This window comes from Microtus ochrogaster, linkage group LG9 (assembly GCF_000317375.1).
Source record: "Microtus ochrogaster isolate Prairie Vole_2 linkage group LG9, MicOch1.0, whole genome shotgun sequence".
NCBI lineage: Eukaryota > Metazoa > Chordata > Mammalia > Rodentia > Cricetidae > Microtus > Microtus ochrogaster.
In genome coordinates this window covers 5,386,927-5,403,362 of record NC_022034.1, presented here as the reverse complement: position 1 = coordinate 5,403,362, position 16,436 = coordinate 5,386,927, and the positions used below count along the sequence as shown (strand labels likewise).

The following is a 16,436-nucleotide window of genomic DNA, read 5'->3' as shown; positions in this document are numbered from 1 at the left end:
GTACACCCACACACTGAGACAATGGGGATGTTCTATTCGGCGAGTTTTCTTTAACACAGAAACCTACAGAACCTTCTTCCATCTCTGTCTCCTACGCAGGGTTAGAAAAGACTAGCTTAGTGGCAGGAAGGCCTCCTTGAGCCTGGCTGTGGATGCTACACACTGAATTCCAAAGTACCAGCGTCCCTTGACAGAATGAGCTTGGAGTAACCACGCGCATAGTCATGGCTGTGGAACGGGAGGCTAAAAGGTTCATGTTGCAAATGACAAAGTGAAAGTGTCATGAATCCTGAAGCTACAGCCCCAAACAACAGCAGAAAAGGCAGAGCGACGCCAGACTTCAAGGCTCCATGGAGGTGTGCTAGTGTCTTGCTGTATCCCAAGGGGCCTATGTGCCTGGTAGCTTCTTTTGGTGGAATGCTGATGGGGCCTTTGGGTTACTTGACTAACCTGAGGTGTGGCTGACACAGAGAAGGAGACATCCTCACTCAGCTCACAGCTTTGGAATTCAGAACTATTCCTGTGGATGCCCCACAGCGATCAACGAGAATTTTCCTCTTTCCGCTCTTTCTTTTTCTTCTTTCCTCCCCGTCCTTCCCTCCCTCCTTCCTTCCTGCCTTTCTATTGTATGTTCATATACTTTAACACATATGGATCTTTCTATCTATCACAGTTATTCTTTTGTTGTTATTTTTGTTTTGTTGTGACAGTGTTACTCTGTGTAGCCCTGAATATCCTGAAACTCACTCTGTAGATCAGGCTGGTCTGGAACTCGCAGCGATCCACCTGCCTCTGCCTCCCGAGTGCGCCACCACCGCCCTGCACAGTTATTCTTTGTGCTAAACCAAACAAAGCAGTCCATTCTGCCTATAAGCACCGCATGAGATTAGCTTCCCAGGTTCAGTCTTAACCCGCGGTGTGTTGAGCCTCTTCGCTCTCAGGTGACAGCCTGTGTCATTCCTGTGCTGTTTCCTCTGCTGCCCCCAAAGATCAGGCTTCTCTAAGAGGTCCTGGCTTTTTTAAGGGACGATGTGTACTTAGATGCTCTTGTCCTCAGGCTACCCATGGCCCTGAGTTGCTCATTATCACTGGGGTTTTTAATTAATTTAAAATTTCTCTATTAGCTTACCTTATCGTTATTTTTAATTAAATCATCTTTCACATTTATTTATTTCTTTTTATGTGTGCATGTATGTGTGTTCACATATGTGTGTGTACACGCATGTGTATTCACGTATGTGTGTGCATGCATGTGTGTGCATGCATGTGTGTGTGCATGCATGTGTGTGCATGTATGTGTGTATACGTGTATGTATGTGCATGTATGTGTGTGCATGTGTGTGCATGTATGTGTATGTGTGTGCATGTATGTGCGTGCATGTATGTGTGTATACATGTATGTGTGTGCATGGGTGTGTGCATGTATGTGTGTACATGTATGTGTGTGTGTGCATGTATGTGTGGGTTCACATGTAGCACGGACTGCATGTGATGGTCAGAGGACAGCTCCCGGGAGCCAGTTCTCTCCTTCCACCACGAGGGTTCTAGAGCTCAAACCCGAGTGTGTCGGGCTCGGCAGAGGGTGCCTTTCCAGCTGAGCCGTCTCACTTGCCCAGTTTGGTTCTTTCCATTCTTTTAAACATCAGCTATCCCTACCATTATGCCATTGCTTATTTGGATTCACAATAGCAATACTGTGTAATCATTAACAAGATGGAAACTGAAAACAGCCTAAGATTTCTTGTATGTTTTGTTTGGTTTTAGTTTTGGTTTTCCTAGTGAAATATCCTACTACGAGACATGGCAACCCACCCACATCTTGGTTCCAAGCAGCCCAGAAGTAGAAACCTTTTTTGTTGTTGTTGTTGTTCTTGTTGTTCTTAGGGGTTTCCATTTTAAGAATCAAATTTTGCTTCATAATTATAAAGAATGCATGCCCTGGGCCACGATCAACTCTACAAAACAGTCAGACTCAAATAAATGTGTCTTCCATTCCATCCCATTTGCCTGCTCCTCCATTGACAATCCTTTCTTCTGGTTGCCATGGGGATGCAGCAAGTTACCCCAAAGCTACCCCCAAAGCTTAGTGGCATGCACGAGCATTGATTATGCTCATATATGCTATGGGTGCAAATTTAGACAAGGCTTCAAGGCAGGCAAGAACGGGGACAGCTCAAAAACATGGGATTCTACTGTGCAGACTGAGATGTTGACCGGCACATTCCAGATACTCACGCCCCTCTCTGAACAAGGCATGTAAGAACCTGTAGTGACCTCGGTCCCTTACCTGCATCAAACTGCGAGCACATCCCTCTTCAAAAGCAGAAACAGTAACAGAAGAAACAATGGGCTTCTCATAACGACCATCAAACTCAGATTCTATTCTGTCATATTCCAGCTCTGTCCAGGTTTGACGGTGGGAGGGCTGACCTGACCTGTATTAGCTTTGGGCATTGCGCAATAAGGTGAAGTGTGTCTTCAGAGTTGGGAGGATCCCCTATTATTGTCTTATACCTGTGCGTAGCTGGATACGTGTGTGCTTAAAATCAGGTGCATCATGGGCACCTGTCAATCAAAACAGACAACCACCCTTACTACGCTCCTTAGTATAGAACCCCAATGGATTCCTTCTCCTGAACCCCAATGGGGGCCCAGGAGGATCTTCATTCTGAGGCCTGCTGCCAGTCTTGGCAGTATTTCTTTGACCTGTACTATTGCTTTGCTTAGACTGAACTTTCCCTGCTACTTAGCATTGTGTGTGAGCTTTTGATTCTCTGAATAAGATTCCAAGAGCCTGGCGCCACCTGGTCGAGACACTGACCACCACTAACAATGTGACAGGAATGGTATAGCATGTACCCAAAATGCACCCCAAAGGTCTGGGTTGCCAGTCAATGGGATTTCTGACTGCATCCCCAGGGCTCTGAGCTTGTCAGTGACTTATTCATTGAGGGCTTTTCAATTGATTGGAAGGTGATGGTCACTCTATTTGGTGAAGCCTACTTGAGGAAGCTGGGGGTGTCCTCTTGGGGCCTAGATCTTAAGCCCCACCCCCATTTCTGTCTGCATGCCCTTCTGATGTGAAGCTGTGCCTCACCACAGAATAGCCGACCAAGTGACCCTGGCCTGATACCTCTTAACCTTGAGCCAAAAGTAAACATTTCTTCCTCTTTTTTTTTTTTGTTTTTCAAGACAGGGTTTCTCTGTGGCTTTGGAGCCTGTCCTGGAACTAGCTCTGTAGACCAGGCTGGACTCGAACTCACAGAGATCCACCTGCCTCTGTTGCGGGAGGTCCTTCCGCTCCTCCAGCCTATAGCCGCTGAGAGGAGCGGCTCCCGAGTGCTGGGATTATAGGCGTGCGCCACCATCGCTGACATTTCTTCCTCTTAATTGTTCCTTCCAGGTGTTTTATCACAGTGATAGAAATGTGATATCTTGGTGACCTAATTGCTTCCTGACGCCTGTGTCTCAGCTTCTCTTAGTCTGTTTTCTGTCTGGATGACACAGTACTAGACTAAAGAAGTTAAAGATCCCCTGGAAGTTGAATGCCCACAGACTGTTGCTGGCTCTGGAGATTGACAGTTATCTCGTTGACACCATCCTAAGGTGGTACAGGTCACAACACTGAGACAGGGATGGTCTTATGAATGTATCCTCCAATCTCTCTCTCGTTCTAAAGGCACAGATACAATCGGGAGGGCTGTGCCTGTGACCGTATTCAATCTTAATCAACCCCCATACGCTCACCCCACCAATCCAAGGTTCATCTCTAGTCTGTGAATACCTCACTGCGGAGGTCAAATTTCAACAAGTGTTGAAATCAAAGGACAGCTGGGAGTGTCAGAGGCTGGGAGCTAGGAGAGAGGGAGTCCCTCTGTGTCGGCTGGTCTTTAATGGATAGCTTGGTAAAGGGCATTTGTACATGCTGTTTTTATCTTTCAGTGAGGGTTTCAAGACAGAGGAAAATTAGTAGAGGCCACAGTACCTCTGGAGGGGCAGGGCATGGCTGTTGGGGGCTCACCCCGGCCCCACCATCATGCTGAGTCTACTATGGCTGCCTTATTCCCTCAAGACGATGCTTTTAAAAGCTCCAGTAAACAGACTTTCATAACACGCACGTGGGAGTGTTTATAGGTGTATGTGGGTGTTTGTGCACGTGACTGTGTGTGAGTAAGCCCAGTTTTTTTTTTCTGTTTTCAGAATAAATATCTTGTGTAAAATGAGTCAGAAATACACAGATAATAGATTTTTAGGGTAAAATTTTGTAGATGACATTTTGGTCAGAGGTCCAAGAGCTGACTGTGGGATATTAGAGAATAGAAATAACACACTTGACAAGACAGAGGCATCAGGGGGTTCGCTTTATTTTGCTTCTTTCTCATGGCTCCAGTTTTATTGCTCTTAATAAAAACCCCCGAGTCAGATAGTAAGGGGTGAAAGCTGAGAGATCAGAGAAGCAGAGCGGCTAGCCACTAGAGAGACTTTTTACCTCTAGCAATGCTTAGACCGAAAGAGCGATCCTGTCCTCAGACTGCCTCCTCGGAGTGCATCATCTCCAGACTGCATCTCTGGACCACAATGAGCTACTGTCTCCTCCTGTCTTAGACTCCTCTCTCCACCCAGCCATAGCCCTTCCTTTCTCCACCTCCCTCCCTAATGCTGGCATTTAAGGGGTGGGACTTCCGTGTACTAGGATTAAAGGTGTGAGCCCACACCACCCGGCCTCCAGTGGCTTAGCTCTGTACTCTGATCTTGAGGCAAGCTCTATTTGTTAAAACACAAACAAAATATCACCACACTTGTTATCTCTGTGACATCTACAAGAAAAAAAAATGTCATTTCCAGAAACACCCGAGCAGGCTCTTCCATTTCCTCCTGTCCTCTTTAGTCATAGCCATAACTCAGAACACACCGATTCTGTAAACTATGTCCTGCAACAGTCAGCCTGGGATGGTGAGGTACCTCAACCAGAGCTGGCCGTTCTCAAGTTGCAGCCTGCAAAGGAGTTTGACAATAGGAGTCCCCATAGTATGACAAAGACTTTCAGAACTAACAACTGATGGGAAAAGAAGGAACCACACACAAGTTTCCGATCAAGCCCAAGGCAGTTTCCCCAGGAGGCTCTCTGTGATTTGCCTGTTCCAACTACAAAGTGCCTAGCCTCTGTCCCAGGAATCTTCTAGAGGGTTGGGTGTAATCTGTTTAAGCCACATGGCAGGCTCCTGAGACTGGTGCTTTCCTGTTCTCAAACGGAAAGTGGGCCAGAGAGAAGTCAGTTGGTGTGCCTGGTTCACAGACTCATGGCTGGGAAAATCTGAACTAAGCTCAGGTTCTTCCTATCAGTCAGAATGCACCCTCAACTCTAAAGCCTGTGCCTCCTCACGCCGTCCAGGTGCCTTGGTGCTTTGCCCTTCTTGTCTGAAGAGGCCTAATCTTGCACGCCTTGACCCTTGCCCAGCCTTCCCATTGGAAATCATCCAGAGGTGTACTCCGCTTTGAACACAACGGGCGTGCTCTCTCTTTGTTCTGGCTGGCCGCTGCCTCCTCCACCCCACCCCATTCCCAGGGCCTTTCCTGAGAACATCCAGGTATTAGGGCATGTGATATTTTAAAGGTTCGCTTTTGGAAACCTGGCACCTTCAATTGCTGCAGGCTCAGATCTATATTCACTGTAGCCATTTGTAAATCAGATCCGAGCTGGTTCTGCATGCCCAGTCTCACTCTTTGGACTATCCTGACCCAAAGGATTCCACTGGATGACGAAGCATCCGAGCTAATATGTCTGGGCATCAAAAACATCTCTTTGCCATTGGAGCTTCCTTTCCTTTCCTTTCCTTTCCTTTCCTTTCCTTTCCTTTCCTTTCCTTTCCTTTCCTTTCCTTTCCTTTCCTTATCCCCAGCCTAGGTCCAGAGCAAACAAACAAACCAACCCCATGGGCTATAGCTGCACCTGGAAAGGTCGCAATAAGCCACCAAAATCGGGGCAGTTCGTTACTGCAATATAATCTAGCAAAAGCTGCCAAGTGAATCCAAATAGTTATAAAAACTGGAAGGTTCCCAATAGGTCATGCCATGAAAGCATCTTGATATCCGGGGTCTAAACAGACTTAAGGACATCGACTCACGGATATTGGCCACCACTGCCTGCCACCCACTCCTTCTAAGGACCTGCTGCTACCCAGGCGAGCTCCATCCCTCAAACCTCGTCATCTGTCCCCTCACACTGTGTTATGGGAGCCAGTCATCCCCGGAATGTCTCCACCTCCCTGATGCCTGGCTTCCTGCTAAGCTAGTCAGCCCCTCTCTCTATCCTATCACAAACTTGTCTCCAGTGGCCGTGCTGCGTGGGGCTGTTTAGGATCCTGCTAGACAGGTTGCACCCAACATCTTCAAATTTAGGTTGAGAAGTTATACAACTTGGAGGTTCGTTTTCAAAACAGGAATGGACTGGGGCCTTACATTTAATCCAGCAAAGCCAGGCAGATCTCTGTGAGTCTGAGACCAGTCTGGTCTACATAGTCAATTCCAGGTCAGCCAGAGCTACGGACTGAGACCCTCTGTAAAAAAACAGCCCACCCACTCAGGAATACAAAATTATAATCACAACTTAAAGTAGAGGATCTTGAAGGATCCATGCAAGTGAGAGCGGGAAGCAGGGGCCCATGCTCCGATCAGCTCACTTGCTGAGGGAAGCCGAGGAATCCTAGGTGCTTTGTAGTCCTCACGGGGTGACTGACAGACCTGTGCTGAGGAGAATCAAGGAAGTGTCTGGGTGGCTCTTTCCAAATGATGGCAAATGTTACGAAATGAAACCCCTCATTCGCTGAGTTCTGGAAAATGGCTTACTGCAAGAGCTGTCCCTTCCTCACGTGACCTAAATAAAAGTCAGGCCGAGGTCAGAAGTTGTGCCTGTGAATTCCTGCTCCTCAGGGAGACCGTCACCGCCAAAGGAATAAAGCAGGCCTTACCGAAGCCATGGCCACGCCCTCCTCTCCCCGGGGCTGAGGGGCCTCTGGCTCACCCACTCTAAGAAGAGGTTGGTCATTGACAACAGCTGTAAAGCTACACTCCAATCTTTTATGCTGAGCCAGGAGCCTCAAATAGACTATTCATTACCTCGCCCCTCCCATGATGTTACCAGTCCACGGCTAATCCCTGCAACAACTCTCCCTAAGAACACCTGGCCTTAGGAAGTCCACCTTTGGCTTTTGTTGGCAGGAGCCAAAGCAGGCTTCTCTGAGATGTTTAAACAGACAGGGCTGTGGTTGAAGTAGGGTTTGAGGTATTGGGGTTTGCTTTCTTTTTAATGATCATTTTCATCCATGAGAGAGAAAACAGAACCGTGGGCAAGTCTGTATTATCTAGATTTGGGTGTCCAAATGTGACACAATGTTTTATCCACAACGCTTATCCGAGGGAATCATGAAATGACTTTTTAAAAATTACAAAGAAAGAAAAAAAGCCCTCATGTTTTAAGTCAGCTTATGACTTTGCGTTGAGCCACATCATACATCCTTGGCTGTGTGCTGTCCATGGGTGTGAACCGGACACTCCTGGCAAAGTGAAGAATTAAACAAGTCAGAGAGGTGGAATAGAAGGGTTAGCCTTCTCCATCCAGTCTGTAGCTGGGCGGCACCAAACTCCCAGTAGCAATGGGGGGCAAAATGGCATGGACCTCGCTTCAGTCCGGCGAGAACAGAGGGGTGAAGAAGGCGATGGAGGGGTGGACTGCATGAGGAGGGGGCGTGGCTTTGGGGTGGACGACAGGGCGAAGGGCACGAGAAGGTTCGCTGCAGCGTGAAGGGCGTGAGGTCGCTTATGTAGGCCAGGGCGTGGGGCGTGGGACGTGTCCCTTAAAATAGGGTGACTGCAGCTTATGAGCGAGTTGGGTAGGTGGGCCAGGGACTGAGGGGTCCGGAGGTGGAGCGCGGGGACTTCCTGGGCCAGCGCGTGGGGAGCGTGTCCGTCTGGTGGGCCTGGACCGGAGGGTGTCCGGAACTGAAGCCAGGGGACTTTCTGGGCGGGGCCATAGGGGGCGTGGCCCGGGGCTGGGGGCGTGCCCGCCCAGAACTCCGGAGAGTGGCCTGCGGCTCGGGGTTGTGCGCCCGGGCTCGGGGGGCGTGCCCCGAGCTAGGGGGCGTGGCCGTGGGGGCTACCCGGTGGCGCTCGGCTGACTGGCGGAAGCCTTCGGTGAAGCGTCCGCAGCGGGCGGTAGGGCTGCCGAGCCGGCGCGCGCGAAGGCTGCTGGGAGGCTGTGGAGCCCGGGGCAGCGCGATGGCATCGGCGGGGGTTCGCGGCGCCCTCCCGGGCTGGGTCTCCGTGCTGGCTTGGGGCCTGGCGCTGTGGTGCCTGTGCGGGGCAGGCCCGCTGTGGAGGTGAGAGCCAGCCGGCTGGGCTGGAGGCTGGTTTCTAGACGAAGGACGGCCTTCTTCCTCTTTTTAAGTTTTTCTTCTGGGGGCTCCCTCCCCGCCCCCCGCGCGCTCGCACGCGCCCCTTAGCTCTCTCTGGGACGCACGGGCTAGCTCTGATCATCTCTGCTTCCATTCTGCCAGGTCAATCCCAGAACACATTCCGACTTTTCCCTTCTTCTGCGTAACTGTCGATTAGTAAAAGCTTTTGGTGTTTTTACACCACTGGAGCGGAAAAGGTAGGGCTTCGTTGCTCTCAAGAAGTCCTGTGTTCCCAAAGAGTAACTAAAAGCCAGTTGCATTTGTTTGCTTTCATATTTATTTAAGGTAGGGACCATTCTTCTGGCGTGGCGTGGTGTGCGGTGTGTGTGTGTGTGTGCGCGCGCGCGTGCAAAAGTTAGTCCCTATCTAAGAGTGTGATCTTGGAGCCCTACTACTGCTAGGAGACCTGCCCCTCACAGCACAGTTGGTACCTGTGAGCAGCTAAGATATAGAAAGGACTTGGAGCAGTGAGGGTTAGCTGAGGACTTCAGGCTGCAGAGCACAGTTCTATAACCAGCCTAAATGTGTGCCGCTGACGGAAGGGTTGCGCTTGGAATTTCAGCCCCAAGGCCAGGTGAGTTCCTTGTGTTGGGTGGGTCTCCTTTTCTCTGACTTTCTCCTTGAGTATTGGAGTAGGTGAGGCCTTGGATCTCTTATTAAACAGACGTACCTTCTTTTATCAGAAAAACACATAGAGATAGTTTGGTTGAGTTTTATACCTTCCCGGCTCAGTGTGATCCTTTGCAAATAAATGGAGATGGTCAGAGCTTTAACTTAGTGTGGTTCATCTCTTCTGTAGAGAAGGCTTTCATCATCTGTTTAGGCTTTTATGGCAGCTGTCAGGATCTCAGCAGAACTACCAAAGTTCTGTCCAAGGGCATACTGCCGGCGATCTGATGCTTCCCTGTTGGTCCCATATCTAAAAACTCCCCCGCTGTTGCCTAAACTCTGCCTCCAACATGTGACCATTAGGGATAACCACCCTAAAGCTCCATAGTCCCACAGTTCCTCTGTGAAGTCTCTGGATTGGGAGAGCCCTTCTCTGGATTGGGAGAGCCTCAGTTCACAGGCTTGCGATAAAAGCAGTTTGCTGAGCATACTGTGGTCCAGGGAACACGTGACAAGACAGAGCACATCACATAACCGTACCCTAGATAATGTGTACCAAGTCTGCTTGCCCAGGTCAGGCTGTGGCTAGAGCCCAGGCTAGGCTGCAGGTGACATTCATATCCATAGTGGTCTCTGAAGTAGCATCCTGTCACCACGAGTGTAAGGGCAGCTAAATGCCAAATAGGGTATTGATAGGACTTCAGTGTGGCTTCAGGTCGTGTTTGTTTTGACACGTGAATGGAGGGGAACAAGATAAATCTTCAGAGCCTCGGGAGCTCACAGAGACAGCGAAGAAATTAGGAGTCTGTATACTGAGCCCCCTGAAAAAGGCAACTATTGCTCAGTTACTTTCCATCAGCAGGCCTTCCTGGCTCTACCCCACCCACCTGGCCCCTCCACTGTGTTGATCTTCTCCATTACTCACAGATATGTGCCCTGGTATACTTGGTACTCTTAGAGCATTCTTTGCCTTCCTTTGTGGCCTGTACTTCAGGAGGTAGGTGTGATGGTCTGTCCTGTCTCTTTAAAAGACAAGCCACGCCCCCTCCAGTCCGCTGAGGCAGGCAGGTGTCCTTCCTGCTTGCAGCCTGAGTCTCTTCTGTCTCCCTGTCAAAGAGGCAGCTTCTGCCTCTGCCTACTTCTCCCATTCCCCCTCTGCTCCCTCCCTCCCCCCTCTGCTCCTCTCCCCTTCTTACTTTCCTCTCCATAACCCACTCAATAAATATACAACCTCACACTGCATGGCATGCCTAGCCATGTCTCTGTCTCTCGCCCGCTGCCATGTATCTTCCTGACCGGGACCATTGCCTTCGGAGACCTGTGGTGTGTGTGGTCTCGTGGCGTGCCCATCTGTCTGTCTCTCCTCGTGGTCTTCTGCACTGTCCCTGACTGAGAGTAGCTGCTCTTGGGACCCTCTGCCCACTGCCTGCCCCCACGTGGCCCCACCGCCAGGGATCCTGCAGCATTTTAAATTAATCCATCACAGTAGGGAACATTGTTCCTGGTCATGTGTCCAGTCCCGTAGACTCTCCATGTTGAAGGAGTGGTTTGACTGGATAGGTGAGCCTTTGTCACTTGGACACATCCTTGAAAAATACGTTTGTCTTTTAACAGTGGCAGCCACGAGTGGAAGAAACTAATTTTGACCCAGCACTGGCCCCCAACAGTTTGCAAGGTGAGCTCTGTTTTGGCCGGCCCTCTTAGTAGGCCTGTATGAGTTGTTTTGTATGGGCAGGTGCCCACCTTGTATGCCAGGTGTGTTAAATCTGCCCTGAAGTGTGACTGGACCGCCTGACACGTGACTTGCGTGTGTAGGATTCCGAGGGTGGCAGCAACAGAATCTCGAGTGGTGCAGCTTAGAACACTGGAAGTGCATTCCCTCTCCGTACTGGGGTTCCTGCCCACCACTAGAGGTGACAGTCCTGGGTGTTCTAGACCTCTGCATGCACTACTCCAGTGTCTGTCTTCTTCATGGTGTCTTAGTTATTTATTTATCTTTTTGCCATGATAAGACACCAAGACCAAGGCTGATACACAACTAATAAAAACCCAGAAACAGAAATGAGGTTCAACCTAAAGGTCAGAAAAGCAAAACAGCCAGCTCTTACCTCTACCTCAGTTCGAAATGGTGATCCTGCCGCCAGGAATCTCAGAATGAGACTGTGAGTGAGAGCTGTCTCCTCCCATTTTATAATCCTCTCATTCTGGGATTCAAGACCTGGTTTCTGTGGCAAGCTAATGTGGCTACTGGGATTGAAGGTGTGTGTCATTGCTGCCTGGTCTGTAAGGCTGGCAGTGCGGCTGCTTTACTTTCCCAATCCCCCAGACAAGCTTTATTTATTAAAATACAATTGAAATGCCACTACACAAGGAAACTTGGAGAAGCAAGAGGTTTCTTTTTCTTTTTCTTTTCTTTTTTTTTTTTTTGTTGTTGTTTGTTTTTTTTAGGAGCTTACATTTTCCGAGAGTTAGGGTCTGTGACCATCCTGATGGGGAGCATGGTGGCCAGGTGGCCAGCAAGCATGGTTCAGGAGCAGGAGCTGAGAGCTCACATCTTGAGATATAAACACGATGCCGAGAGAGATACTGGGATTGGGCTTTTGAACCGTCAAAGCCCACCTCCAGGGACAACGCTCCTCCCATAGGGCCACACCATACCTAATCCTTCCCACAGAGTTCTATGAGTTGGGGAACCAAGCCTTCAAATAAGGGAGCCAATCTCATTCAAAGATCTACACACCGCATCTCTGTCTCTCAGACACTAACTGGATTTAGGGCCCAGCCTGACCTAATAGAGCCTCATCTTACTTTGATTATATCTTTAAAAACCCTATTTCCAAAGGAGCTGATGTTCACAGTAGGCAGCTTGGGGCAGAGATGTATCTTTGGGGCCCACGGCTCTGCCTTCAATAGGTCTGTACTTCCCTCTGTGTACTGAGCTTTCCCCAGGTGCCTGCAATGAGCAGAGTATGCTTGAAGAAGGCCATTGCCCTCTGCCAAGACGGTTCTGCTTGGCAGCCACGATACCCTTCCCCCTTGAGGTTGGCACCTCTGTCCACGTCCATGTTTTCTTTCATGCCTTATGTCCTTCATGCTGTCAGTGCTGAGACTCTTCTCTCGGAGTGTTGCCAGCTGGGGCCTTGCGTTGGCTCATCCTCACAGGTGGTTTATAGAGCTGGCCCTGGAGTTCGTGAAATCTGGATGTTTTTGTCATATTGTTGACTGGGCACTGGTGTTGTTGATAGTTTTTCTGAAAACCTGTTTGAGTTTAAAAATTGGGACCTCTTACTTATGAAGCATATACAATGTATCCTGCAGCTTTGCTGTAGTCTGATCTCCTGCCAGGTTGAGAGCCTTCCTGCCTTTCTGTCTCCTTGGGCATGGAGTAGTGGGGATTTTCTCTTTCACTTCCTCCGTCTTAATTTCCTGTTGACAGATGAAGTTGATTTTCCAGTTATGGTTGCCAAGTCAGACCCTTGACCTGGTTCCCTGGTTCCAGTGTGGGGGTGGAGAGAGAGGATGTACAGGGAGTGCGGCACATGAGGGTTTTAGGTGGCGAAGACCTCACTGGCTCTTCCCAGGGCAGGGAGGGCTAGAGAACTGGGCTTCTATTGCAGGGCCCATGGAAAGGAAAGCTTGCTTCAGGCCAGCCCTAGAGGAGTTGCCCTCCAGCAGCAGGCACCAGGCGGGTCTGGCCTGCCTGAGGAATTATGATGGGTGTGCTGTTGCCTCGCTGTGCCCTTCTTTAGCTACAAGTGCTGTGTTTGTGTCCTCCCCCCACCTCCCCACCCCTGTGAGGTAGACGGACGTGAATTATGCTGGGACACACCTGTCATGATCTCCAGGGGCACCACGAGACCTCAGCGTTTGCCGACTGAAGAAGAAAGCCGCCTCTGGTTTGAGTTTCCGTCTTAGGTCAGGTAGGGGCCTGGCCGTGGAGCTCTGCAGAGGCCTTCAGCCCTGATTCTGCACCTCAGTCACAGTGTGCCCGTAGGAAATGAACTTTCCTTAAGGAAGGACTCGGGTGTAGGCTGAGGTGTACGTGTGGGCTGTAGCCCCCGTCTCTAGTCGTTCAGCCATTCGGTAGCGGGCAGCTCTCACTAGTGACCAGGCGCCTGAACTGGACTCTTCAGACCGCTCATAGAAAGAGGCTGCATGTGGGGAGACATCAGGACAGGAGGGACATGATGTCTGTCTGTAGTAGCAGGATCCAGGTGTTATATTTGCCTGGCTCCTGGTGTGTACGTGTGTGTCCTGAGTTCTGTTTCTTTTCATCCAGTCTGATAGCCCAAGTCTGTTTATTTCTATTATCATTTATTGTGGAAAAATTTCATCCTAACTAAACCCCTTGGAGGGCCATAATTTTATCTTACTAATATTTTTCACCTCTGATTTTATCTTTGTGATTGAGGTCGAGAAAATGCTCCTGTTTTCACCCCGGTACCTACCACTTCACTGCGTTAGGGTCTGGTACCAGAGCAGGCTTGCAAGTCACAGAGCGCCAGGGTTTTCTTACATGTTTGCTCCTGCTATATAGATTGTTCGTAGGTAAATGTGCCTGTCCATACCTGTGAGTGCATGGAAAGACCGAGACTAGCTGCCCGATTCCCTGCAGCTCCGTTGTCTGAGGACTGACCTCGACTGCCCAGTCCTGGCATTTCCCATGAGTGCAGTGCTAGAGTAAACTTTCACAATGCTAACCCCGGGGTTACTGTCTGTTAGTGGTGTGCCTGTGTCTAGTTGATGTACGTTCAAAGAAAACGGAGTTGATAAATATTTACACAACCAGTCACCTTCCTTATCTGTTTGTTTTTTCCCCAGGAAGTTGACGGCTGCAGAGATACTCTGGATTATTGGACAATACATGGACTATGGCAAGCATCTAATGTAGTAAAACCCAGTGAGATAGCTGGAGTCTAGTCACCGTAGACATGTTACTCTCGTTAGAAGTTTATTCTGTTGACCAGATTCTTACACACACACATACATACACACGCACTTTTATGTATGTATGAACGTTTTACCTGCATGTATGTCTGTGTACCATGTGTGTACTCAGTACCAGCAAAGGCCAGGAATGGGCATTGTCCCTGGGATTGGACTGAGCATGCAGTTATGAACCGCCATGTGGGTGCTGGGCATTGAACCATGTTCTCTGGGAGAGAGACCAGTGCTCTTAAGTCCCGAACATCTCTCCAGCCCCCTTATCAAAGATAAACAGGATCCTGGGTCCTTTCTTACTTTGTTCTTGGGGCCTATTATAAATAAACATTTAAAACTAAAGTGTTAGCAGATCAATAGACACATGTGTGTTTTACACACTTCGCAGGCTGCCACCCCTCCCGCCATGTTTGTCTGCACTCCCTTCAGTTAGTTCTTTCTCTGTGCACACCCTTGTGGTATTGAAGTGTGCATATCAGTTTGCCACCTTTAGAGTAGACATGGCCCGTACACCTTAGACTCCTCTGCTAGGAAGAACTGAGGCTGCACTCAGCCCAGAGCCGTTTCCGATGTTTCCTCTACTGACAATCCCGCCTGTTTGTCCGAAGCTGGACGTGTCTGAGCCTGTTTGTCCGAAGCTGGACGTGTCTGAGCCTGTTTGTCCGAAGCTGGACATGTCTGAGCCTGTTTGTCCGAAGCTGGACGTGTCTGAATATATTTGCTCCTTTTCCAGAACAAAGTCAAGCTGACCGTTTGCTCAGAACCATTCTTTTTAAAATTTTTTTATTACTTTATAAATAATACCAATCAAAATTTCCACTTCCTCCCATCTTCCCACTTCCCACCTGCTTCCCCCCACATCCTCCTTCTCTCCCCCTCCAGTCCTAAGAGAGGACAAGGTACCCTGCCCTGTGGGAAGTCCAAGGCCCTCCCCCTACATCCAGGCTTAGGAAGGTCTGCATCCAAACAGACTAGGATCCCAAAAAGCCAGCACATGTAGTAGAGACAAATCCCAGTGCCATTATCATTGGCTTCTCAGTCTCCCCAATTATCAGCCACATTCAGAGGGTCCAGTTTGATCCCATGCTCGTTCAGTCCCAGTCCAGCTGGCTTTGGTGAGCTCCCATTAGCTCAGGCACACTTTCTCAGTGGGTGGACCAACCCCTCGTGGTCCTGACTTCCTTGCTCATATTTGTTGATGGGCTTTGGGGGAGTACGGGGTTCCTGACTAGAATTTCTCTCTCACATGTAGATTTTTAAGAGAAGTGCTTTCTAGTATCGTGACTAAGGCTTCCTCACCAAGACTAATATTTCTTCTTTTTCTTAAACATTTGGATTTCAAGGCCTGATAGAGCAGAAGATTGTAACCAATCCTGGCACTTTAACTTAGATGAGATTAAGGTATTGATCTTTTTATTATACTTCTATTGCAAATAGAAAGTTGAACTAAATGAATTCATCCTTCATAAGTGTACCTTCAAAGTCGTGTTTCAAATTGAAGGAGTGGATTCACCAGGACTGAGCCTCCTGGGTCTCTTTAGTAATGATTGCTATATACAACAACCTCATACATGCAAAAAGAGAAAAAAACCACCTTCCACCTCCTGGTCTAGGTCTGAATGGATGTTAGAAGCAGCTCAGGGGGCAGCAGTTCCTGTCCTGGTAGCACAGACCCTTCTGCTCACATGCCAGAGCTAGCTAGACCTTAGCTCTGGGGCTTCTGGGCCAGTGAGGGAAGATGGGCACTTGGTTTGTGTGGTAAGGGTGAGACATTTCCAGACCGCTGTGGCTTGGAGAGTAGGCACCTGATACCCAAGGTGCATGGTTTCTAAGTAGGAACTCTGAGGAGGAGGACATGACAGGCCTCTTCAGCAAGACAATTCCTGTTACAGAATCAATCACAGGACAGAAGTGCTCTTGAGATTTGCGTGGCATAGCAAACCGCTCCCACGTGTTCACCTTTCCTGAAGGGGCACCAACAACTCCTGTCAGGTTACCTGGGGTGGCATAGGGGACATGGCAGGCCCAATAGGTGGGTTTCTTTGTGTAACAGTCTTGGCTGTCCTGGAACTTGCTTTGTAGACCAGGCTGGCTTCGAACTCAAAGAGGTCCGTCTGCCTCTGCCTCCTGAGTGCTAAAGTAACTGTGCTGTACTGGGTGTCTGAATATGCATATACTCTAGCTATCTTCTGAATCATCACTGAGTAGTTGCTGTCTGTCAGTCCGACCTACACTTTGGGCTGAGCAGTGGAAATTTGCCAGGGCACATGAAAACTGCACAGACAACCTCAAGCTTCCCAGGTTCCCCAGGAATCCAGATGCCAAGTCTGTCCATGTCTGGCCAGGTCCTCCAGGAAACATGTTGAGGTAAAACTAGGTAGTGAGGCTGTCAATAGTAGCTGACTGTAGCTTATTAAAAGTACATTTTTTGGGGTC

General features: G+C 49.2%; 1 protein-coding gene across 2 annotated transcripts in view; it reads left to right on the top strand.

Annotated features, from left to right (window-relative positions):
• The first annotated feature begins 8,130 nt into the window (after positions 1-8,130).
• Positions 8,131-16,436, top strand: part of Rnaset2 (ribonuclease T2) — an 18,883-nt gene continuing 10,577 nt past the window's right edge. For both annotated transcript variants that reach the window (XM_026787486.1, XM_005363357.2), the window contains exons 1-4: positions 8,131-8,375; positions 10,674-10,734; positions 13,881-13,933; positions 15,344-15,401. In XM_026787486.1, the coding sequence (XP_026643287.1) occupies positions 8,275-8,375; positions 10,674-10,734; positions 13,881-13,933; positions 15,344-15,401 (273 nt within the window). In that variant the 5' untranslated portion in view covers positions 8,131-8,274. The remainder of the gene's footprint in view (positions 8,376-10,673; positions 10,735-13,880; positions 13,934-15,343; positions 15,402-16,436) is intronic.